Source organism: Typopeltis vanoorti, chromosome 1 (assembly GCF_054136105.1).
Source record: "Typopeltis vanoorti isolate ZY-2024b chromosome 1, IOZ_Tvanoo_1.0, whole genome shotgun sequence".
In the NCBI taxonomy this organism is placed as follows: domain Eukaryota; kingdom Metazoa; phylum Arthropoda; class Arachnida; order Uropygi; family Thelyphonidae; genus Typopeltis; species Typopeltis vanoorti.
Genome location: NC_143549.1, coordinates 44,471,466 through 44,499,064, shown reverse-complemented (window position 1 = coordinate 44,499,064; position 27,599 = coordinate 44,471,466). Strand labels below are relative to the sequence as shown.

The following is a 27,599-nucleotide window of genomic DNA, read 5'->3' as shown; positions in this document are numbered from 1 at the left end:
AGTAATTAGAAATAGAATAGCAAACCTTGTAGTTACTCCAATCAATATCCAATTCTGAACAAAAAGAATCACTAGGTAGACCCAATTGTGCATCAACAAAACCCTGAAAAGGATTAGGAGGAAAAAAATATTAATGCAAATAACATTACCTCATTAAAAAATACATCTAAATACCAAATATCTCTATAATAAATATTACATTCTTCAAAGTTTAGTCTTTTTTCACTAAAAACTACTTCTAACCTACAACTACTAATATTATACAAATCCCAAATCTATCTAGTATCTTAGAATACTGAAACATTAGTTATGCACAAAATCCTCCCTAAAAATAACTGACGTTATCAAGAAGAGAACAATCTGATGATCCTTCTCATTCACTTCCACCATTCTCATTAGTAATCCATTCATTTTCTGCCTAATGCTATTTCCATAAGTATTTTTATGTCCAGTGTGAAGTGGCCACCACCATTCCTCTATTTCTTTTAAGACTAAGACCATCAGTAGCTGTTAGCCAACATCCATTACTGTCCAGCTTCAGATCTATAGAACTCTTTCATTCTGCCTACCTCTATCCTTTGGAAAAGCCTCCTTCACTGTTTTACCCAAAGATTACAACTGCAAACTTTGAAGACTGCAACTGTTTTGTATTTGCAACTTTGTAATTGAGAAATATTGTTTCTGATCTATTTATATTGACAACAATATGTTATAATATAAGCTAGTTATAATGAAGCCACCAAGAAAAAGAGGTGGACTAGCAGAAGAATTTACAGAAATTTCCTAGTAACACAAGGTGTTTTCATTTACATGAAACCAACTAGTATTACTAAGACATCTAAAAACATGCAAGATCCTTCTAAACTATATGAATTTTTCAAGCACTGGGTTTCAAGAGGAGAAGGGATCTCCTCTCTCTGAATGTTCATTAAACATGAAGGTAAACTCAAATAGGAGCTAATTTCAAGAAGTGGCACAGAATAATTTCAAGGAAAGCTGGAAAATATGATCTATTGTCACAATGGCACCATAACAGAAACCTGAAAAAGTTTTTTTTTTTTTTTTTGAAAAAAATTATAATAATAGGTATTTGAAAAGGAAAAACAAAAAGTGGTTCTACACAGAAACTTTAAACAGCAGAATAGGAAATGAATTCCAAACTAATAAATATTTTCAAAAAATCTAGAGAAAAGGGCAAAGCTAATAGTAATGTTTAGTATCTGCAAAATTTCTCTGATCAGGACAATTGTTACTACATATTCCAACAAAAAAAAAAAAAAAAAGTACATAAATTCATGATACAGAACACACGAAAAAAGGAACGATACCGATTACATCACTAATGATAGTGATACCTTAAGAATGATCCAGGATAGATGAACAAGTTTCGAATTAACAAGTTTCATGCAGATAAAATGTTTTATAGTAAACAAAAGTGCTACTTTAGTAGCATTTGTGAGCTCCTACAGTTAGAACACTCATCACAGGAGATCAATTCTTGTTGATAGTCATGTTACCAACGTATAAGCCTATTAAATTATTTAAGGAATTTACAACATATACTGGAATATTAATTAAAAGAAGCTTTAATAAATACCTTCTATATTTCGGCAACGTCACATTGCCATCTTCATGGGAACATACAACTATGACGTGCATGCAGGCACTACAAAAAACAAATGAAGCAGAAAGAGAGAAAACTACTGTTGTTCCTAGTCCTAAAGGTGCCCCCTAGTGGGCTATATTGGGTTGTCTTAGCTGTTGGGCTGAAGTTCTCAAGATGCAAGCTTCCCAAATTTAAGGCAGTCTCATGCACCCAAATTTGTTGAGATTTGGAAAGCCTCAACAAATTTGGGTGCATGGAATCATGCAAATGAAATTTCCATGGAATCATGGAAATTCATGGAATCAGCCTCAGCTGATTCCATGAATAATCTTTCATATTTAAATTTGCTGCGGTGTATTCACGTGGCTTTCTTCTAACGTATTCTGTGGCGGGTATCCAGAGCATGGTCTGGATACCCACGGAGTATACCCACATACTGATGAAATGTTCTGGATACCCGCCACAGAATACGTCAGAAGAAAGCCACGTTAATACACTGCAGCAAATTTAAATATGAAAGATTATTCATGGAATCAGCCTCAGCTCTAAAAAAAACTTTCCAAACCTCAACAAATTTGGGTGCATGAGACTGCCCCAAATTTGGGAAGCTTGCATCTTGAGAACTTCAGCCCAACAGCTAAGACAACCCAATATAGCCCACTAGGGGGCACCTTTAGGACTCTAGGAACAACAGTAGTTTTCTCTCTTTCTACTTCATTTGTTTTTTGTAGTGCCTGCATGCACGTCATAGTTGTATGTTCCCATGAAGAATGTGACGTTGCCAAAATATAGGAGGTATTTATTAAAAGTTTCTTTCAATTAATATTCCAGTATACGTTGTAAATTCCTTAAATAATGTAATAGTCACAAGAGATAAAATCACAATCCACAAACTCAGAGGTATTTCCATGGAGAGCTCCAGCAGACCATTGACAACTGCCATGCCACATTACCCATTAATAGTGTATAAAGGCAGCTGCTGTTGAATTCCACAGTTGATTAGTGCATTGGCAGCTGAACGATATAATTTCTCATCCTCTTCCTTCATTTCACATACTTTGGAATAGTTCTCTCCATACCACTCTCCAAAATGTATTCAGCTTAAAAACTTTTCAAGAAGCATAACATCCCATTTTTTTTTATTTATTTTTTTTTTTTTTTAATCTAATCAACTGCCCACGTTATAAGTCTTGAGACCTCAAAAGTATGGGACTGAAAAACCCTGGCATATGCACAAAATATTTAGAGCTAAGCTATGCATAAAAGTAGCTACACATGAAAAAGTGATAAAATATTCTGGAGGAAATGCTTACTGTGGGAAGTAATGAAAAGAATGGATTTTCCTCAACACACTATCAGGTTGATAGCCAACTTGTATAAGGAGCAAGAAGCCATGGTAAGAACAGGTGTTGGATTAACTGACTGGCTTCAAGTTGGAAAAGGAGTTAGGCAAGGATGTTTAGTATATATGCAGAGGACATCATGCGTGAAGCAGTGGATGAGCTCAGGACAGGAATTAGAATAGGAGGTAGATTGATCAGTAATCTGAGGTATGCTGATAATACAGTACTCCTTTATAATGACATGGAAGAACTAGGACTAATTCTTGACAAAGTTAAGAAGATCAGTAATAGCAGAGGACTTCAACTCAATCCTAGCAAGACAAAAATTATAGTTCTTAAAGGAAATACAAACAGAGAAGCTCTTGAGAAACAAGTGTACCTTAATGGAGAAAGAACTGAGGAAGTCAGCAAGTTTGAGTGCTTGGGATCCATTATTAATGTGAAGAATTGCTGTTCATCAGATATCATAAGAATGTTAGAAATGGCTAAAACAACAGTCTAAAAGACCTGTCTAAAATCTGAAAGGATGGATCTACCTTCATGGGAACAAAGTTGAGGATTTTGGATGAAATTGTTTTTCCAACATTCTCATGGATGTGAGACTTGGAACCTAAAGAAGTCAGATAAGAAACAGATCTCTGCTTTTGAGATGTGGTGTTACAGAAGGCTGTTGAGGATATCATATACTGAAAGGCGTACAAATGAATGGATGTTAGAAAAGATCAGTAGAACTTTAAGGCTCTTTACGGATATTGACAGAAGAGAGTTAAAATATTTTTGACACATGGAAAGGGTGGAAAGGGGACTTCTCAGAACAGTAATAGAAGGTAAAGTTCCTGGAAAAAGAGGAAAGGGTAGACCATCAATGAGATGGATGGATGGTGTGTGTGTGGAGTGACTGATCTTCAGCGAGTTGAGGCCGCCAGAATAGCAAACAACAGGACTACATGGCAAGGTGTGGAACATCACCGAGCATCGGAGTGACCATATGGCAGGGGTGTTCAACCAGTCGATCGCAGAGCGATTTTTGGTCAATTTCTTGTGCATTCCTCTTTACTTACAAATTTAATTAAAACTGAAAACATAATATTTTATTTATCATTATTTTGTATTATTTTTAATTCGCTTCAAGTGTATTTCTATTGTTTATTTAGTTTTCGTTAAAATTGTCAAATCAGTAATTTTCTTATAAGTCCGGGTAAATGAATTAATTTGGATCAGTGGAAGTCAAACAGCGAGCCGAGTGAATACGATTATAAGCAAAGTGTAAAAACTCGATTGTAGCTTAAATATTAAATATTTCAAAGCACATTACATCGATTTTTTACTTAGGTTAGTTAAGTCCCATGTGAATATTGTAAAAAAATAAACTTTATTTGTCTCGGTATAGTTTGTATTAGATGTTTTTGTAAATAACTCTTTTGAAGCTAACTGTGCATACTGCTTTAATAAGAATATGTTACAGTGTTAAAAACAAAGGCAATGTTTTTGTTGCTAAAGCTGTACATGGCAGCATTAGAAAGATTGTTATTGAAACTTGTATGTATGAGAAAGGTTTGCAGGCTCTAAGTGTAAACATCTCCGAAGTCGGTCAGAAAGAGTTCAAACAACTTTCCGATGGCTGGCAACTTACAATAAAAAAAGTGGAGGAGAACAAAAGGCGTGCCGAACTTGAAACTTAAGATGAAAGACTCATAGATTCTTTGGGAGTTGCCAAACTTCATGCGAGGTCTCAGAGGAAGCCTAATAAAAAGTGACTGAAGCAAGCAGAAGGTGTCCCAGTTCCACAATTGCTGTCAGAGAGGAGGCCACCCAGTCCAGAGTCACCGTCAGAGAAACTGCCCGGATCCACGTTGCTTGAGAGAGGAGTTTCCTGCTTCTAGAAAGGAGCTTCTCGGTTTGAGACGTTGCTAGAGAGAGACTACTTCTAGGCCACAGAGAAGGTTTCAAATTGCCGAAAGGAAGAGTTCCAATTGCCTGTGAAAAGTTTCTAGGCCAGGTTAATGTCAGACATTCACCAGTGTGTTGCGTTTTCATTACAATTTGATGAATCAAACGACTTCACTGATATTGCTCAGTTAATGGTATTTATTCTCATGGTATTTCAAGATTATTCAAGTAAAGAAGAACTTTTGAAAATTATACCATTATTGGGAAGGACTAGGGGGAGAAGACATTTTTTTGGCATTTGATGAATTTGTGAAACAACACAAACTTCCACTTTTTAAACTTGTGTCTATTACTACTGATAGTGCTCCTGCAATGATAGGTAATAAATCAGGCTTCATTTCATTGTGTAAAAACGATGACAAATATCCAGATTTCTTAACGCACCACTGTATTATTCACCAACAAGTACTGTGTAGTAAAAGATTAAACACAAAAGATGTTTTGGATATTACATTTAAAATTCTGTTCCAGGAAAAGCCCTGCAACAGCGGTTATTTAAATTACAGGCAGATGATGATAGGGAACTTCTGTTGTACAATAATGTTCGCTGGCTCAGCAGAAGTCAATTTTTAGAAAGATTTCTTGTATTAATTAATGATATAAAAAATTTTCTTGATGAAAAAGGAGATATTTATCCACAATTGAATGATAAAAGATGGTTCTTACACTTATCATTTTTAGTAGATTTCTGTACGAAATTAAGCAATTTAAATTTAGAGTTACAAGATAGAGATAAAAATTTAATTGACATGTTCAAGTTCAATAAAAACTTTCCAACAATACTTATTTTTATTAAAGAAAAATATAAATGACAGCGAATTTAGACATCTTTCATATTTATTAAAATTTTTTGAACAAAATCAAGAAATGCTTCGTTACGATTTAAAAGAATTTATTCATGAAATAGAATTAGTTGAGGAAGAAATAAATTCAAGATTTAAAGATTTTAATAAAACTGAAATGATTGTATCTTTTATCAATAATCCATTTCAAGAAAACTTGAACATCACAGAAATTTCAAATAAAATTAGTGGGCTGTTTGATATAAACCAAGCTGAAGTAGAACTTGAGATAATAAACATTCAGAATAGTTTACATTTAAAATCAATAAACAATGAAGTCATTTGGAAGTCTGCACATGAAAAATTCTCAATATTAACTGATATTGCACGAAAAATTCTGTCGTGTTTCGGACATACTTGTCAGAATCCACTTTTTCAAATATGAACGTCATAAAAAATCAATTAAGAAATCAAATTACAAATGATCATTTGGATGATTGTCTGCAATTGGCCACTTCTTCATATCAACTTGACTATGAAAATATTGCATGGCCCAAACAATGCCAAATTTCACATTAACTTTTTTTTTTTTAAATCAACCAGCATTTCCTGTAACTTGTGAGTTTCTAATCAATCTGTTGTTTTTCCTAACTTTGGTTTTCCAAAATAGAGAATTTTATTCCAATATATATATATATATATATATATATATTTTTTTTTTTTTTTTTTTTTTTTTTTGTATTAAAATAATTAAAAGTGGTAAATAAATTTTTAAATACACAAATAAAGTTTTTAGTTGTGTATTTTTTTTTAGTCGTTATTTTTGTGCGTAATCAGATATCGGGTTGGGGGAACGTGATCTATATAAGAGAGTAGATCGCTGAATAACTTATAAGAGTAGATCGCCGAATAACTTTTCATAGAAAAGTAGCTTGCGTAGTAAAAAAGATTGAACACCACTGCCATATGGCATCTGTAGATGCCCAGTGAACATATAGAGAAATGCTTACTGTAAAAGGAATCAGATGATGAAGGTCATGTAGAAAAAGATAGCCAGAAATATATGCTTTGCAAAATTCTAAAATGAAATAAGTAGTGACAATGACAAAGTATCCAGGAAGAATGCAATCATGACTACATTTTAGTACTGAAAGAAGACAGATGGAACAAAAATATAATCAGAAATGCTCAAATATGGAGGTACAAAGTTTTACTATGACTGCAATACAAAATCAGTAGTCCAGATCAGGTGAAATTCCAGAATGGAGTAAAGCATTTAGAGCACCATTTATAAAAAAAAGGAAATTAAACTGAGAATTATAGAGGAATTTCCCTATTGATGTTACAGGTAGATTTATACAAGCATACTTTGAAAATGTTTAAGAAAAGTTGAAAGAAAGCCTGGGAAAAGTTTAGGCCTAACAGCCAAGAATTTTTATTGTAACTTAATATTTGGTCCCTTGACACTAAGTATGAAAAATTTTCTTTTTGGATTTATTAGTGGACCATGGTTCTTTATAAATATATACAATCGTCGACAATTTTCGCCAGCTAAAGTCTGTCTGGCTTCTTCAGGACAAGAAATGGGTACACTAACGTTAAATGCTAAAAAAGAATGGAGTAACAACAGTTAAATTAATTAAAATCTAAATGACATAACATCAAGAGCATGAAGCATGGAGTCTTAGTCATTGTTTGTTGATTGCATTTTATAGTTTTTCGAAAAGTTGAGTTCTGCTAAGCATAGCGAATTTATCAAGCTTTTCCAAATGTCTATCTTTTAGTATCATGCCTTGATTTCTGTTGAGATTGTCTCCTGTCTGGAGTACCACTGCAGCTTCTTTGAAGTTTCTACATCTGAAATCTTCTTCAATGTATGGCATGGAGCTGTTGTCCCAATTGATGGAGTGGTTCGAAATCGAGAAATGATGGGCTAATCCTGAGGTATCTGTTCTGCTGTTGACATCCCCTATATGTTCTTTTTTTTCAGATTTCTAGGCTTGGTAATGTTTGGTCTATATAATTCAGTCCACAGGATTTTATTTATTTATTTATTGTATAGTAGCTGTAGATTTTGGGGAAGACAGGTGTTACAGAGAAAAATTTGATTCTATAGGTTTGAAGGGGGATGTTAACTAGTAGAAGCTTATGCATTTATGGTCTAAATGTCCATGAAAATATCTACATAACAGTAGTAGTGTTTAGGACAGAAACACTAATCACTGTTATGTCTGAAAGAAGGGTCATCAATTAATCATATATCCTCATGGGGGGGGGGGGTTATACAGGATAATTATGATAGCACTACATGAAAAAAGTTATACCTTTGCTAACTTCGGATCAACAATTTTCCTCCAAATTAATCTGTTATCTGACAACGTTCCAATATTATCAGATGCTATATTTCTGTCTTTTAAGGCACTTTTTTTTACTGTATCAATCTATCTACTTCTTGGTCTTCCTCTGGGTCTTTTCCCTGCTAACTTGGCAAAGAATACTTGTTTTGCTAATCTTTCCTTTCCCATTCTGTTTAAGTGACCATACTATATGAGATTAGCTCTACTAACACATTCCTGAATGCTAATAATGGCAAGTTCTTTCCTAATATCCTCATTTTTAATGTGATACTGCTTGATGTCATCTGTTCACTCCACTAATCTTTCTCAGAACTCTCATATCAGAGGTCTTCAGTCTTTGATCACTTGTTTTATTTATAACCGAACCCCCAGATGCATAAGCTAAAATTGGTTTGAATGCCATCTTGTATACAGCTAATTTAGTGTTTTCACTAATTTCTTTCATATTCCATATACAGGGGGTCCTCGAGTTATGTCGGAGATCCGTTCCTACGGACCGACATAAGGCAATTTTCGATGCAAGTTGGAATTACCATAGCCTAAGTTACTTACCTAACCTAAAACACCTTATAGTCATATGTATATATCAAGAAACAGAACTAGGTCATAGGAAAATGAAAGGGAGAACATAATTACTGTATAGTACAGAAAAATGACAAAAATGAAACTGTAATAAAAAAACATAAAAATGAGAACAATTCCCAAAATGACAAATGAAACTGTACTTTCACGTGTTCAAGAATGCGAACTTTATCCTAAATAATAGTCCCAACTGTGGTACGACTTAAGTTCAATGCACGGCCGATGTTTGTTGGCATTTCTCCCTTTTTTGCCCTTTTAATAATGTCTAATTTCACTTCTAATGTAATGGCTTTCCTTTTCTTTGACACACTGCCATCAGAAGAGTCTGCCTTACGTTTGGGAGCCATATTGAAGGGTAAAAAGTCACAAAAAAACACAAACACAAAAGTGAGAGAACGGATGTAAACAAAGCACGCGGTACCCAAAAAAGTGTATGCTGGGACCCAAGCGATGCCACCTCTCCCAAACAAACGGCGCATAACGGCGTATTTTTCCGCCATGCTCGCAAACAAGTTCTCCCGCGACATTTGAATTTTACGTCGCACTGCTTCAAGTCGAAATTTATTTTTTAAATTATTTATGGGATTACCGCCGTAAAGTCGAAACGACGCATGTTGAGGATGATGTAGGTCGAGGACCCCTGTGTAAATTTATTCAGCTGACTTCCTACCATACTAGCTTTAACTAATTCTGTTGTTTATTTCCATATATAATTTTACCATCTTCACTAAAAGTGTGCCTAAATAGTTGGAAGGTTTTACTTGTTCTATATTGATGTTTTCAATGTATCTGCCTATTTTCATTGCCTTTATATTTTAATTGCTGATTTTTACCAAATTTATTATAACAGTTATTCAATTTATTCATAGAATCTTGCAGACTTACACTGGATTTATTTGGAAGTATAACATTATCTGCTTAACTAAATTGCCAAGATTAACATCACAAATTTTGATAGATTTAATACCACTTTCCTACATAATGTGATCCATATAAATAATGAATAACAGAGGAGGTAATGTGTGCCTTTGTCATGCACCTGATTTTACTTCAAACCTCCCTGTACCTCTAAGTCTAACTGCTGACTTACAGCTTAAATAGAGACTATTTATCTTGATATAATGTCCCATTTATACCCTTTAACTGTAGCGTTTTTAAAAGATTTTCTCTTGGCATCCTGTCATATGCCTTTTCCAGATCAACAAAACTTAAACACAAATCCTTATTATATTTGCAAGATTTCTCAACTATTTGTCTTAATAAATTTCACTTAAATGAAAATCTGATCCTGACAACCTCTAACTGGATTGAATCCAGCTTGTTCTTCACCAAGCTTCCTTTCTACAATATTTTATATCAGTTTCTCAAGTATACTGGCATAAATCTTACCAGGAACACTCAGTTGGGAATTACCTCTGTAATATCTCACATTCAGTTTTATTTCCCTTTTTATATTAGATTGCAAGAAACATTAATTTTGCAAAGTCAAGCAGATTTTTTATTTATACAATATTGGCAGTTATTGTTTAGAATTTTAAATCTAAATGTCAGCATGTAAGAATATGATAATGATAAAATTAGGGAGCAACAACATGACACATTAGATAAAACATATACTGAGTTTTGGCTAGGATTTTAGCAGTTGTCTATTCAGATGAAAACAAATAATAACACTTAAATTACAAGAGCATGACAATATAGTCAAACTCTTGGTACACAATAAATAACAGAAAAAACTCATGTAGAAAGATTATTTATTAGTATAATTTTCACCTGTGTGTCACAGGCATCTTCAGTACATTAAGCTCAAAATTAAACACTAACTGACAATTCCAAAAAGCGCCACCTAAGTAGCTGGTATAAGATAACTTTCCTTAAAAAAAAAAATAATAAAAAATAAAAAAAATAAAAAAAATTAATACAATAAAAAGTTAGGAAAGATTAGCTGATTTGTAAAGTACTATCTCCCATAAAGGGGATAGACGTAAGCCGTCGGATCTGTTTAAGTTAGGAGAATGAAGTAGAGTTTCACATGTTTCTTTATAAAGGCATTCCATGAGAAACTGACTTTTGTGAAGAACTCTCGTCTTTCTCCAATGAACCCTGTGTCTAGTGAAGATGGCATGTTCAGAAAGTCCAGACTTTTCAGGTTTAAAGTATTCAATATAAGATTGGTGTTCTTCTAGCCGAATAGAGGCAGATCTTCCCGTTTGCCCGAAATAAGATAATCCACAAGAGCGTGGAATCTGGTAGACACCTGGATGATTAAGATGTGGAAGCTTGTCCTTAGGAGAAGTGAGAAAGGTGGAGATTTTTCTAAATGGTCGAAAGGCAACAAAAATATTCAGTGGTTTTAAAACTTTTGCTATACGTTCACTGATGCCTTGTACAAAAGAGATAGTAATGCGCGTTATTTCCTCTGTGTTTGAAGAGGAAATATCTCTTTGAAAAATCTCCACCTTTCTCACTTCACTTTCCACAAATCAGCTAATCTTTCCTAACTTTTTATTGTATTAATTTTTTTTTTTTTTTAGGAAAGTTATTGACCTTTTTAGTTATCTTACACCAGCTACTTAGGTGGCGCTTTTTGGAATTGTCAGTTAGTGTTTAATTTTGAACTTAATGTACTGAAGATGCCTGTGACACACAGGTGAAAATTATACTAATAAATAATCTTTCTACATGAGTTTTTTCCATTATTTATTGTGTACCGATATGTCTACTCATGGTTTACCTCTTTTAAAACTTAGTCAAACTCTTGGTTATAATGAGAACAATGGTAATGCAAAAATTTCCATGTTGTCACCATTACTCGCTGTATCAGCAATGAATTAAATCTGCCTCCTATTTTTTCAACCCTCAATGACAAAAAAATAAAAAATAAATAAAATACATTCAAAAAACAATTTATTTATTTTAAATAAATATGTAAAATTATGGACAAATAAATTCACTTATTTGTCGATAATGGTACAGCATGACAGAATTTCATGCCAGCTGAGACATCACCCTGTTAAACAAGACCCTATGTTTTCACCCGGGAACAGTGTGAACAACAAAAAGTCAGAGTTCAAGAACGGTACTATCAACATAAGAAGCCTCAATGTCAAAGAAGTGGAGCTAGGAAGAACTGGATAAGTACCAGATTGACATAATAGGGATGACTGAAGCAAAAAAAATTCAAAACTGATGAAATCTTTCTAAGCAATAAATGCAAAATGTTATATTCAGGAAATAACAATCAGGGAAAAGAAGTAGTAGCTATAGTATTAACACTAAATATGAGGCTAATCTGCTTGAATGGCAATATCAAGTAGAGTGATGTGGGCAAATATCAGAATAGGGAACTGGACAATGAGACTTATTTGTGCCTATGGTCCCACAGAAGGCTCTACTAAGATAGAATTGGAGAAATTTTTTGAGGTTTATGAGTAACTGAAACAATGAAAAAGGAAAAGTTGATCATTGTTGGAAATCTAAATAGCAGAGTAGGAAATGACTGTCAGACATACAGAAATATTTTGGAAAACTTTGGAGAAAACAGGAAAGCTAATAATAATAGCAAGTATCTGTTGGATTTCTGCTCAGGACATAGACTGGTTATTACAAACTTACTATGAAAATGAAATTAATTTATTATGAAATTAAATGAAACAAACAGCAACAGCAAAGTGGTAAAAAACACTCAACAGGCATGCAATCAGGAATATATATATATATATATATATATATATATATATATATATATATACTTGAAGTATATAAAAAGTCATCAATAGTCTGAAATGTGAAAATGCAGTGGCAGTAAAGAACATTTGACCAGAAATGCTCAAATATGGAGGTATAAAAGTCTTGCAGTGTCTGCACCATATAGTTCAGAAGGATGAATTCCAGATGATGAGTAGAGCGCTCACAGTACACATATATAAAGGGCACTTAAACTGAATGCAAGAATTGCAGAGGTAATTCCCAATTGAGTGTTCCTGGTAAGATTTATGCAAGTATACTTGAGAAACAATTGAGAAGAATTGTGGAAGAAAAGCTTGGTGAAGAACAAGCTGGATTCAAGCCAAATAGAGGCTGTCAGGATCAGATATTCACTTTACAACAAATAGTCGAGAAAGCATGGGAATATAACAAAGATCTGGATTTAAGTTTTGTACACCTGCAAAAGGCATATGACAAGGTGGCAAGAGAAAAGATATTCAAAACGGTATAGTTATATGGTGTCAATGAATCATTATATCAAGCAATACTTAGTCTATATCCAATGCAGCAAAGAAAAGTATCCCAAAGGGCTACAGGAGAAAAGTTATTTCAAACTACACAAAGGTTCACCAGGAACTTGCCAGTAAAATAACTAAACGAAATGAATTATTTAACATCTTAAAAATTGGAAGCTCTTCAGAAACCAGGATCGAGTACAACAAGATAAATGCTGAAATTAAACAAAAATATAATATATTACAAAGAACTAGGTGGCAAGAATTTTGCCACAACTTAAATCCAAACACTTCAGATACCAAACTTTGGAAACTGACTGCTAATTTACAAAGAGGGCTACCAAAGGCAAGTGAGACTAACACGCTAAAAGATCCAGATGGAAATATCAAAATTGGAGATAGGGAGATCGCAAATACCTTGGCCTTTCATTTTCAAAAAATAAGCAACCTAGAGATGAATACTAGGAAAGACCATCAAATATCAAAACTGGCTCGACAGCAGAAAAATGCTGCAAACTTCCCAAAATATCAAAACAAACTATTCTGGGATCTATTTACAATCTCTGAATTGGGAGATACCTTGGAGAGACTAGATATAAATAAATCATGTGGACCAGATAACATACAAGAAATTATGATCAAACATCTTCCTTCCCTAGCCCTAGATTGGCTACTTCGCCTAATACAACAGTAGCCTAAAAGTTCCGAAAGACTGGAAGACAGCCACAATCCTGCCAATCTTAAAGCCTAACAAACCGCAAGACCAACCAGGAAGTTATAGACCAATTTCATTGACTTCAATTCCAGGCAAATTAATGGAAAAAATGATACTCCAACGGTTCAATTACTATCTAAACAAAAATAGTATACTATCACATTTTCAGGCTGGCTTTAGAAGAAATCGCTCAACAACTGATCAACTTTTCGATTTAACCCAAACAATTCAAATAACTTCTAGACCAAACCTACCAAATCCACCATTGCAGCTTTTATAAATTTTAGCAATGCCTTTGACAAGGTGTGGAGGCAGAAACTCTTTTCCAAACTTTGCCATATTGGAATAGAATGGAAAGTTCTTTACTGGATCTATGACTTTCTAAGAAATAGAACAATTCGAGTTAGAATAAATAATACCTTTTCCAAGAAAGTGAAAATAAGACAGGGACTCTCTCAAGGTAGCATTTTGAGCCCACTCCTTTTTTCCCTCTACTTAAATGACTTAGATAAAAATATAAATAAAGAAACAAAGATAGCTATGTTCGCTGATCATTTGGTCCTATTCTCAGCTCACAACAACCTAGAAACACCAGAAGGTCACTTAAATAAAGCCATTGAAAGTTTAGCTAGATATTGTGAAAACCAAAAAATGAAAATTAACCCTACTAAATCAGAAATCTGTGTTTTTACTATTAATAACCACCTCAGAAAGTGGAGACCAAAGATTAAGCTAAACAGGCAACTAATTACATTTAACAAAAACCCCAAATACCTTGGAGTTACTCTGGATACATTGCTAAGCTTCAATAAACATATCAACAATGTTGCAGTCAGAGCAAAAAGAAGACTAAATATCATGAAAAGTATCTCAGGTAAAAAGTGGGGAGCCAATGCTAAAACCTTAAAAGTCACATATACCTCTATTATCCGTCCCATAATGGAATATGCTTCGCCTATCTGGATGCAAACATCACAAACCAGTTTAGACAAGCTTATAAAAATTCAGAAAAATGCAGCTAAAATCATATGTGGACTAAGGAATACAACTCCTGAAAAATAGCAGAATTCGAATCCAATCTTGTTCCTTTAAAAATTAGGTGGCAAAAAAATCTTGCCAAATTTGTAGAAAAAATTGCATCCCTTGTGCACAATCTGGTGAGAGGTTGGGTGTTAAGATGAAGTGTCAATTTCTGCAGTGTTTTCATATATCATTCAAATGTGAATGCTGTGATATCCAAAAATATCCATAAGCAAGACTCCACCTTTGTCTAAAAATACGATTGCCATGATTTTGCTCATAAAAGGCTGATTTCCATGGCCAAAATAATGATAATGAATGGTGTTATCTCAATATGATATATTGTTAATTCACAAATTAAGTGACATAATGCCATTCTATTGGCTATTTTGGTAATGCTGAAACCATGCTTCATCCATATAAAGCAAGAAAACCTCCCTTGTCATAAATATATATGTGACATGCCTTTCCGGGCTTCTTTGTGTTCCTGCACAGCATTTTTGGATCACTGTGCACAAACTTAGCTGTAGCTAAGCATCAATGATAGTCATCACCAGTAATTTTCCAATACTGACTGCACTGTACATTTATAGTGACATGATGATCCACCTTGATCAGTACACTGTGACTTGTCAGCTGTCAATGCCAGTGATGGCTGCTTCAAGCCTCATCTGACATGGATTTCCATTGCTCTTGAGGTGTCTGATCAAGCATAACTGTGCTCACATCAATAATACTTTCTCCATACGCATTTTCCACTGGACTTATCTTCTACAGGAAGGAATTCAATCATCACTCTGCTTTATATGTACATGTATAAAAACCTTTATTTTAAATCACTTGCGTTTATTTAAACAAAGCTTTCTATTGCAGTGTCATGTTAAATCAAAAGAAAAAAAAGTAGGTGGCATTACTTTCCTACCACTCTCTCACACTATTAGTAGGAAGCTAATAATATCACAGTATCCTATATACCTCTTCAGGGTGTATATATCAGGAAACAATAATTGTGTATTGTTTGAGTGATTTCACATTCCTTGGGATTGATGGAGAATAACTTTCAGATCTTACAGTTGAGTTAATTACAGCAAATACTTTACCCTCAAGAGAAAATCCTACTATATGTTGCAGGAATGTTCTTTTCTTAGTCCCATATCACAATGAGAAACTAACATCAGCCACTACTTTTAGAAAGGTCTCACCACTATGACTTGATAAACATCTGTTTCAATAATGGAATACGGAGAGTTGTCATAAAATAAATACACCCAATTCTCCATTTACACAGTAGATTGGTTCCAGAAAAATCCATGTAAAAAAGAATACAGCACATATAGAAAAATAAAAGAATGGCTCCAGATGTGAAAATCCAATCTATCTATCTATAAGTTCACTGGGCATCTACAGATTCCGTATGGTCACTCCGGTGCTCAGTGATGTGCCACACCAAGCCTCACCATGTAGTCATGTTGTTCGCTTTTCTGGCAGCCTCAACTCTCTAAAAGTCAGTCACCCCACACACACACACCATCCATTCATCTCGTTGATGGTCTACCCATTCCTCTTTTTTCAGGAACTTTATCTTCTATTACTGTTCTGAGACGTCCTCCTTCCATCCTATCTATGTGTCCAAAATATTTTAACTCTCTTCTATCAATATCCTTTAGGATCCTTAAAGTTCTACTAATATTTTCTAACACCCGTTCATTTGTATGACTTTCAATATATGATATCCTCAACAGCCTTCTGTAACACCACATCTCAAAAGCAGATATCCGTTTCTTATCTGACTTCTTTAGGTTCCAAGTCACATCCATGAGTCGTTCTTGGGAAAACAACTGCATCCAAAATCCTCAACTTTGTTCTCATGGAGACAGATCCATCCTTCCAGATTTTAGACAGGTCTCTGACTGTTGTTTTAGCCATTCCTAACATTCTTATGATATCTGATGAACAGCAATTCTTCACATTAATAATGGATCCCAGGTACTCAAACTTGCTGACTTCCTCAATTCATTCTTCCTTGTTATATTTGTTTCTCAAGAGCTTGTTTGTATTTCCTTTGAGAACCATAATCTTTGTCTTGCTAGGATTGAGTTGAAATCCTCTGTTATTACTGATCTTGTTAACTTTGTTAAGAATTAGTCCTAGTTCTTCCATGTCATTACAAAGGAATACTGTATCATCAGCATATCTCAGATTAATTAGGATAGAATAGAAGGTAGATTGATCATCAATCTACCTTCTATTCTATCCTAATTCCTGTCCTGAGCTCATTCAATGCTTCCTCCGCATATATACTAAACAAGTGAGGAGAAAGTAAACATCCTTGCCTAACTCTTTTTCCAACTTGAAGCCAGTCAGTCAATCCAACACCTGTTCTTACCGTGGCTTCTTGCTCCCTATACAAGTTGGCTATCAACCTGATAGTGTGTTGAGGAAACCATTCTTTTCATTACTTCCCGCAGTTTCACATGCTCAACACAGTCAAAAGCTTTGGAGTAGTCTAAGAAACACATTACCAGAGGGAGTGTGAATTCTTCATATTTTTCTATAATCTGTCTAAGACAAAGGAACCTTTCCTAAAACCTGCTTGTTCCTCGGGCATCTCTGCCTCAACTTTGGCCTCAATCCTATTTCGCATGATTTTCAATAAAATTTTGCTTTCATGAGATATTAAACTAATAGTTCTATAATTCTTGCATGCCTTCATATCACCGTTCTTATGTAGTGGTATGAAAACCAACTTCTTCTGGTCTCTAGGCCATGATCCTGTCTCCCATATCCTTGTAATCAATCTATGAAACACTTTATCCCTCCAGCCCCTGTGGCCTTAATTAACTCTGCTGGGATTTCATCTGCACCTGGGGCTTTATTGCTGTTAAGCTACTTAACTGCTCTTTCAACTTCATACTTAAGTGGATGAGGTTTCAAATCAAAATTTGCCTGGTGAGAGGGCTCCACATTTTCTTTATCCACTCTGCTGTACAGTTCCTCACAGTATTCTTTCCATCTGTTTTTGATTTCCAACTCTTAGTAATGCTCCATTCCTGTCTTTTGATGACATTTGATTTAGGCTTAAACTTGTGCTTTAAGTCACAAACTAAATAAAACATCCTTTTATAATTGTACCTCCTCATCTGGAACTCTATTTCTTCACATTTATTAGTATAGAATTTCTTTGTCCTGCTTGATGGCTCTTCTGACTTCTCTCTCCTGTATTCTTCAGTCCCTTTGTCTCGCCAACCGCCTTCTTTTGATTAGTTTCCATGCTGAATCTGAAATCCATGGGTCTCTCTTGGTGTTTTTATTGGGTCGAGATACTTCTTCGCTGTATCCTATATTATCACCTTGACTCCTTCCCAAAGTATTTCTGGTGAGTTCTCCTCATTGGTCTCCAAAAAATCATCCAACCGAGTTGATGTTTCTTCTGTGAATCCACTAGGAATTACTCTAACATCCAATCTAGTGGGATTTGTCTGACCTGGAAGTTTTCAGAGTCTTAGTCTTACTTTGGCTCTTACTAGCTGATGGTCTGTACCACAATCTGCTCCAGGATAAGTATGCACATCAGAGATGCTAGTCTTCCACTGCTGGAGAGCCAGGATGTAATCAATCTATCAATGTTAGATGTCCAAGTATAGGTCCGTCGTAGATGTTTCTGGAAGCAAGTATTGGTAATAAGTAATCTGTTAGCACGGGCAAATTCCAACAGTCTTTCACCACGGGTGTTACGCTCACCCAGACCAAACATGCCACACTCCAACCTGACTCTCATACTCTTTCCCACTTTTGCATTTAAGTCCCCCTAAGATGTAAAGTATGTTTCTCCTTGGTTGGCAGTTCAAAACAGTTTGCAAGTTTTCATAGAATTCCCCACTCCCTTCTTCAGACCGATCTGTGTGGGGTGCATAAACTACCACAATTGATACATTGGTAGGCTGTGCCTTAAGTTTAATAGAAACTATCCTATCATTAATGGGATTATAACCAAAAAGGTTTCTTGCCTGAGCTCTCCTCAGTATCACAGTTACCCTATGATGTTTTGAGTCATTACCTGAGTAAATAACTAGCTTACCATCCTGTCTTTTGAAGTGACCTTCCATCTGGTATCTGTAATTCCCAAGATGTCAATTTTATACCTATCCATCTCTTTATAATCTCAAGAGTACCTATCTGTAGACCCCAAACATTCCATGTGCCTATGTAAAATTCCCTTCTAAGATTAATCTTATACCTTCTGTGTTGCTCATTCACGGTATCACTGACTTTTGATGGAGACTGTAATATACTTCTCAAACAGGACCCTTTGCCTAAGCCCTGAATGTGGCTCCGATTATTCTGTGTGACAACCGATGCAGCATGAGATGTGTTACAAGGCACAACCATATTAGCATTTTGGAGTGGTCACTGCAAGAAGAAAGTGGTAGGGTTGCAGAGGCCCTTTCCACATAAGATGAGATGAAATAGCAAAATAGGAAAGATTCATCCCCAGTTCTCAAATACTCTAATAGCATTGGAGGGGTGGGAGGGGAAGCAAGAAGAAAAGAAAAAAGGGAGGGACCAGTCTACAGATGTATATTACGTGAAGGAAGGCATGGTCAAGGCATTTGCCATGCCTGTACTCACTAAAGTGTGCCCTTCAGGCAGTAAAAATCCAATACGAGCAATAAGTTATTTTCAAACAAAACATATGAAAGTCATGGGAATAAAACTATTTAATATTAATGGAATATATTTTTTAATTTTAAGTACTTATTTAAAGTATATACATATGTATCTTTCTTAAAGAAAATAAGTGTGTCACTAATAAAAACAAATTCGAAATATCCAAATACACCTCGCATATGGTTACTAGTTATTAAATTTTATTCACAGTCACTTTCTGATAGTCTCTTCTGTGAGACTGGAATTAAATCACTTCCATCACTTGAAACACTTGGGCAGTCCTGTTCATACTGCAATGGCAAAATATTTTCTTTAGTAAAGGAACTACTGTATTTTTCGGACCATAAGCACCACCTTTTTACATAGAAACATCGACTGAAAATTGGGGTGCGTCTTATGGTCCAAAGGTAACATTAAAATACGAATCTTTACAGTGTTCCAAAGCTGTTAGTAAAGTTCAATTACTGGCGCAATATGTTAATAAAATTAGTAAATATGCCATTGAAGGTAGGTATCTAAGTTATCTCCCGGCATGTGGGTGAATCACCGATTTAGAGCATCAATAGACATTAGTGTGTAAACATGTGCTTTTGTACGGTTCATTTCAATTATTTTTTATAAGTCGTTAAAATTTTTATCTTAAAATTAGAAAAAATGAACGTAAACCAAAAAAAAAAAAACTTTCATATAACGCGAGTTATAAATTAAATGTGATAAATTATGCAAAACAACATGGAAACAAAGCAGCAGAAAGACATTTTGGTCCACCACCAACAGAAAAAATGGTTTGCAAGTGGAGAAAACAAGAGGAACAATTAAAACTGCTATGTAAACACAAAAAAAAGAAAATTGGCCAGAATTAGAAGTACAAATGAAAAATTGGGTAACAAATCATCGAAACATGGGAATATCTGTTTCTACGAAAATGATAATTTTTGAAGCGAAACGATGGGCAACTGCTAATGGAATTTTAGATTTTACCAAATCAGTTTTGGTGCTTTAGATTTATGAAAAGACACGGGTTATGTATGCATACAAAAACCACTCTAACCCAAAAAATGCCAGCTGACTATGAAGCTAAAATTATAGAATTCCATAGATTTGTCATATCAGTGAGAAGGAAATTTGACTTTGAGCTTAATCAAATTGCAAACATGGATGAAGTGCCTCTAACTTTTGATGTTCCTTCAAATCAGACAGATTCAAAAGGCACCAAATCAATAGTGATCGAAACAACAGGTCACGAAAAAACTCGCTACAGTGTAGTTTTAGCTTGTTGCACGGACAGAACAAAACTATCCCCTGCCCATGTTAATCTTCAAGAGAAAAACGTTACCAAGAGATGAAATTCCTCGTGACATTATCCACATTCACGATAAAGGCTGGATGGACGAAACAGGAATGAAATTATGGATACAAAAGATATGGGCAAAACGTCCTTGTGCGTTGTTTAAAAAGCCTGCAATGTTAGTGTGGGATCAATTCAGAGATAAAACAGAATCAACCAAGAAGCTTCTAAAAGAAATGATACAGAATTAGCTGTCATTCCTGGAGGCCTTTCAAGTCAATTACAACCCTTGGATGGATCTATTAATAAACCTTCAAAACTTTTATGTGGGAAGATTGGAACAAATGGATGGCAAAGCCAAATCACGATGTTACAGCAACAGGACGTATGAAACGCCCAACAATTTCAGAATTATGTACCTGGGTGAAAAATTCATGGGAAGTTGTGAAAGAAGAGACGATTATGAAGTCATTTAAGAAATGCGGGATAAGTAATGCAATGGATGGTACCGAAGATGACGCAGTTTTTGAAGGGAGTGACAACAATAGTTCAGCCGAAAGTAATATGAACAGCGACATTAACAAGACCAATGATAGTACAGAGTGAAGAAACTGAATATTGCTAATACAAATGATTGTAACAATAAATAAAAATTAATTTGTAAATATCTTTATATAATAAAATATTTTTTTCTAAAAATAGTCTTGTAAATTTGGGGTGCGTCTTATCGTCTGAAAAATACAGTAAATTAGCACTAATTTTCAATAATTTTGAAAGGCGATTTTTTTTTTTTTTACCATGAACTCTGTAATTAATCGATATCCTGTTTTGACTAGATCCTTGTATAAACAGAAATTCAAAAAGACCCAAATACACCTGTGCATAGGTTCTTCTTTTCAGCCATTTTCTGTCCACTGCTGGACAAAGGCCTCCTCCACTTCTTTCCACCTTTCTGTTCTTGGCAATGGTTGACCAATTTTCCCCCAAAACATTTGACAATTCATCACTTCACCTTCTTTTAGGACGTCCTCGTTTCCCTTCTTTAGGAATCCAGTTCGTTAGTATTGTGGTCCATTGCTCATCTTCTCTTCTGGATAGATGTCCAATCATTTCTAGTTTAGTCGCTTGTGGTGAAGAACGATGTCAGTGATGCAAATCTGGCTTCTTATCCAAGTGTTTCGTTTCTTATATTTTAATGTGACGCCTAGCATCAACCTTTCCATTTTTCTTTGAGTTAATTTATTTGCCAGTGCTTTTGTTAGTGACCAAGTTTCACAACCATATGAGATGACTGGAAGTATATACTGGTTAAATGTCTTCTTTTTTAAACAGAGTAGGACATAGTGTTGAAAAATGCTTTTCAATTTTCTGCAAACTCTATTTAATTCCTTTTGGCATTCGGTTTAGATCAATGAGATGACCTAAGTATGTATATGAAGACTCCTTCCAAGAAGTTATTTTCTATCATGTTTTTTGGTGTTACAAAATGATTAAACATGATTTTTTTTTTTCTGTTCATCTTTAGACAGACGTTTCTGCTTTCATGATATAGGTCTTCTGGAGTGTTTGCAAAAATTATATCTGCATATCTTAGGTGTGTTAAGTATCTGTTATTAATTTTTATACCAAGGTTTGTCCAGTTTATATTAATGAATGTTTCTTGAAGGACTGCTGTAAAGATTTTGGGTGATAGTGTCTCCTTGTCACACTTTTTTTCAATTGATATTTTATTGCTACTCGTGTGAAGTTGGATTGTTGCTGATGCAGTGAGGTATATTGCCTGGAGGAGGTCCATACATTCTCCAGAAACTGCCTGATTCTGGAGTGCTTGTCAGATTATTGCATTAGTTTGGATGGAATCAAATGCTTTTTCATAATCAATGAAGGCTAAACAGAGAGATAATTGGTTTTCTTCTGCTTTTTCTATTATTTGTTTTACTGCATGCATATGATCAATTGTGTTAAAGCCTTTACAGAATCCTGCTTGTTCGACTGGTTGATTTGAGTCTAGAAGAGGTGTTAACCTGTTTGTTATTACTTGAGAATTTTGTACAGATCAGAGAGAATACCAAATGGTCCATAGTTCTTTACTTCTTTGTCCCCTTTTTTTAAATATCAGTAACAGCATATGGTTATTAGTTATTAAATTTTATTCACCATCACTTTCTGATAGTAGCCACATTCTCTTGCGCGAGACTGTAATTAAATCACTTCCATCACTTTGGCCGTCCTATTCATACTGCAATGGCCATGCCCTAGAATTTTGGGTAAAGAGCCAATGACGTTATAAAAAAAAAGGGCACTCCTAAATGAAAATAGGCTATATTAGCTATTAAAATAGTTTATTTTTTAGAGGAGTAACATGAGAATTTTCCCAGAAATAATATCTATAGGAAAACTCACTTTTTTTTAATGTAAAAAAGTAATATAAAAATTTACATTCTTTTTTTTTTTTTTTTTTTTTTTTAACCTGTTTTCCTCTATTTTTATACAGCTAATTCTCTTTTCACACGACATTTTTTTATTTTTTATTTTATTTACACGATTTCGAAATAACGCGGTTTAGAAAACAAAAGCAATTCTATTTTTACATAGAATATTTTGATTTAACATGGTTCAAATGGTGTTTATTTTTAAAATTTCTGTTTGGATTCAGTTCTGTTAAATAAAGTATTTCCATAATAATTATCATTTCCTAGAATGGTACTATGTACTTAAACTTGAATTTTGAGGAACTCCCTCAATGTTTTAAATAGCAGGGATTACTCTAAGCTACAGAATGTAGATAATTGTGGTGACAACAAAAAAACAATTTTTGTAGTTACGATTCCTCGAAGTTAAGCCAACAGATGATCCTTTATATTCATTTGCCATTGGTTCATGGAAGAAGGGTGCTATGCAGATTCCTCGAAGGTAAGTTGGTCCATTACAGAAGGCCTGCCTAAATAAAGCTGCTTGGAAGGAGTTAAGCTGTTTGCTAAACAATCATTTCTTGATTACAATTCGAAATGGTTACGTGTTTTGTTAATGAAAGTTTTGTTCGCACAATAGAGTTCGCGTCTAAGACCACAGGCAAAGCAACGAAAGGTGTGGATTTTAACATGTTACCAGTGCACCGGAAGGCAAGCAAAAAAGATTGGATTACAAAAGAAATTTTCAATGAATGGTTCAATGTTTTGTTCCAGAAGTTAAATGCTATTTGATGGGGGGAAAAAAAAAAATCTGGACTTTAAAGTTTTATTGATTATAGACAATGCACCCTGGCCATCCTGTTTAAGAACACCCAAATGTGGAATTTTGTTTCCTGACACCTAATACAACCACTAGACCAGGGTGTGATCGCTACCTTCAAAACTTACTAAATAAGAACATTCCAATACATTTTGGATAAATTACTGAATTACTTCCTTTTACTGAAGAAAATATTTCTTCAGTATAATAAAAATAAAAAAAAATTTTTAAAAAAATAAAAATGTAAGGGAAAAAGACTTTTTCCCTTAAATCCCTCCTCTTTCCTTCCCCCCCAAAAATTATTTTATCTTCAGCTCCTCTCACCCCACCTCCCAAAACGCTCTCTACCCATCCCTTAATATTATACACATATTAAAAAATCTTGGTTTTTTTTAGAATAATTCCCCTGCATTGCTTTACCCCCACTACCCCAAAAATACTCCCTTCCTTTAAAAGCATATGAAGGCACATCGCCAGAATGAGACAGAAAACAACATCAAAAAAGGTATGTCCAAAAATTTCTATTTTTATTCTTCATATATTAGTTTTATAACACTTCAGTAATGCCCTAGAATTTTGGGCAAAGACAGAAAACAACATCAAAAAAGGTATGTCCAAAAATTTCTATTTTTATTCTTCATATATTAGTTTTATAACACTTCAGTAATGCCCTAGAATTTTGGGCAAAGAGCCAGCGACATTGTAAAAAAAAGGGGCACTCCTAAATAAAAGTAGGCTATATTAGCCAATAAAATAATATTGAGTTTTTCCTGTTATATTTCTTTTGAATAAAGATCTGTTTTTCAAATATATTATTGCATTTCATTTTGTAACCTTAATGTGTTACTCACTCAGTTTTTACCATAACCTTTTCATTATTTACAAAGCAGCACAATAAAAAAAATAAAATAAAAAAAGACATGGATGTTAACCAGTTTAAACCTTATATATAGCAACAGCTAAGGTGTGTTTATAATTGTCAAAGAACATATGTCGATTAAGAGCATTATTTTACCATAACCTTTTCATTATTTACAAAGCAGCACAATAAAAAAAAATAAAATAAAAAAAGACATGGATGTTAACCAGTTTAAACCTTATATATAGCAACAGCTAAGGTGTGTTTATAATTGTCAAAGAACATATGTCGATTAAGAGCATTATTTATTATTCTAGTTATAAACAGCTGAAAAAATTTAACAAATTAACTATAAACATTTCGATATGCGTAACATGAAACATCAGTGAAATACAGTTTAATTTCCAGAAAGTTAAAAAATTAAACAATGAAGGTATGTGGAAGAATGGAATCTACTTATATATCAAATAATCTCAACATTGTTAAGGCTGAGATTTGGGTGATGCATGAATACTCCAGAACCTTCTTTAAAAAAATGTTCATATTTATATGGGAACATCCATTTGTGTTTTTTTTTTTTTGGGGGGGGGGGGGACGTAGTGTTCACAAAGGTATACAGAAAAAGATCAGCCTGTCTGCCCAACGAAGAATAACTCAGTTGCATGGATAAAAATCAGATTCACATTAGAAATAAATAAGAATGCTTAAGTACCATTTCTAGATAATTTTGTCAACAAAAACAACTGTAGAATTAACAATAGAATTTTGCAGGAAAAAACATGCAAGCTTGGTCAGTTCCTCCAAAATGGCACTCAAAGCTATTAAAGAAGTTTTATTTACCAATGAATAACCCTGTGTGTTAACTCAGAAATTAATTAAAAAGGCAAAGTCCCCTTACCATATGTTGGCAATACATCAAGAAAAATAGCCTTATTATTAAAATTAGTCAACCTCGGAATGGCCTTCAAACCAGCTAACACCTTACCTATGTCTTCCCCCCTAAAGACAAAATTCCTTTCTCCAAAACATCTGGGGTAATCAAGATTTCCTGTTCATGTGGAAAGGCATACATAAGTCAAACTAAGAGAAGTTTTGAAATTTATAAAAAAAGAACACGCAGGTGATGTTGAAAACGAGAGAGAAGGAAAATTGGACCCACAGCACATCATACAGTAGATAGGCAAGTTTCCTCCATGCCTTACCTCGAAGATAATACTTTTATTAGACTGTCCAAGAAGTCTTTGAGATCATTTGCTCACACAGCACACTAAATAGAAACCAAGGACACATACTTCATGATATATGGAAGTCATTATTTAGTATATGTAACATTCACAACCTTTCTTATGCTAGCAATCAGAGTTTAAAAAACAATATATAGACTGCACATGATGGGCCTAGTGAAAATTAAACTATCAATCCAGCATTTTTCAATTTATAGAAAAATCAGCTGTTATATCTGTTTCAGCCATAGAGAAAACAAAACATGTCAGAGAAACATTCCGTATTAATGATTAAAAATCTACAAGTTAAACCTGGTTAATCATTCAAAAGCTGATATAAGGGGTGCTTAAGGGTCAAAGCTGTATAACTGAGAGGAGACCTCCACATAGCCTTTAAAGGAATGCAGAGAACCGACCAGGACTTCTGACCTAATGTCCAATCCTCACCTTCTCGTGGTGCACCCTGTTGGGTATCTACTTGGATACTGAACGGACGAGGATGGGCTGGCAATTTGGGATTTAGCCGACCAAATTGTATTCTTATTGGTTAAACCAAAATATAGAATGATGGTACAACATGACAAAATTTCATGCCGGCTGGGGCATCGCCCGGTTAAACAAGGCCCCCGTTGTTTTCTCCAGGGAACCAGGGCGAACAGCGAAAAGTCAGCTACTGGAACAAATCTGAAAATAAACCCCAACTCAACATCACCAGAGTTAAAGATAGGTACTATCAACGTAAGAAGCCTGAATGGCAAAGAAATGGAGCTAGCTGAGGAATTAGATAAGTACCAGATCGACATAATAGGGGTGACTGAAACAAAAAAGACCAAAACTGGTGAGATCTTTCTGAGCAATAAATACAAAATGTTATATTCAGGCAATGACAATCAAGGAAAAGAAGGAGTAGCCATAGTATTCAACACAAAATACGAGGCTAATCTTGACTGGCAGTCAGTCTCAAGTAGAGTAATGTTGGCAAATGAGAATGGGGAACTGGACAATGAGACTTATTTGTGCCTATGGTCCCACAGAAGGTTCTACTAAGGTAGAAGTGGAGGAATTGTTTGATGCTCTAGAAAAAGCAACTGACACAATGAAAAATTGGTCCTTGTTGGGGATCTAAATAGCAGATTAGGAAAAGATTGTGAGACATACAAAAATATTTTGGGAAAATTTGGAGAAAAGTGCAAAGCTAATAATAATGGCAAATATCTGTTGGATTTCTGCTCAGGACATGGACTGGTTATTACTAACACCATGTTCCAACATAAAAATGTGCACAAATTCACATGGAGAGAAGAGGCTAGGAATAAGAAAAGTCTCATTGACTATGTTATTGTTGATAGTGATGTTTTCTCCCTGGTGCAGGACATCAGGGTGTACAGAGGATTTGAAATTGGAAGTGATCACTATTTAGTCTTGAGCAGGATAAAATTGAATTTCATATTGAAAATAATAACATGTAAGAAAGTTTTAAAGCGAATAAAAGTTGAGCAGCTCTCAGATGTGAGCTGTAGACTAAAATACACAAAGATTATTGAAGAAAAAATGAAAGAGTTTGAGAACAGGAATCAAACCTTGGAGATTCAGTGGCAAACTCTGAAGAAAACATTGATTGATTCAGCCAGAGAGGCATGTGGTGAGGTTTTCTGTAAGGATAAAAAAAAATCAGAACTTCCTGGTGGACACATGAAGTTAAAGAGGTAGTGAAGGAAAAGAAAAAAGCATACCAAAAGTTCCTGTCAAATA

At 34.5% G+C, this 27,599-nt stretch overlaps 1 protein-coding gene across 1 annotated transcript in view; it reads right to left on the bottom strand.

The window, feature by feature from the left end:
* EDTP (Egg-derived tyrosine phosphatase) overlaps positions 1-27,599 on the bottom strand; it is a 451,026-nt gene that overhangs the window by 167,087 nt on the left and 256,340 nt on the right. The window contains exon 11 of the mRNA XM_090399919.1: positions 26-103. Within this exon, the coding sequence (XP_090256045.1) occupies positions 26-103 (78 nt within the window). The remainder of the gene's footprint in view (positions 1-25; positions 104-27,599) is intronic.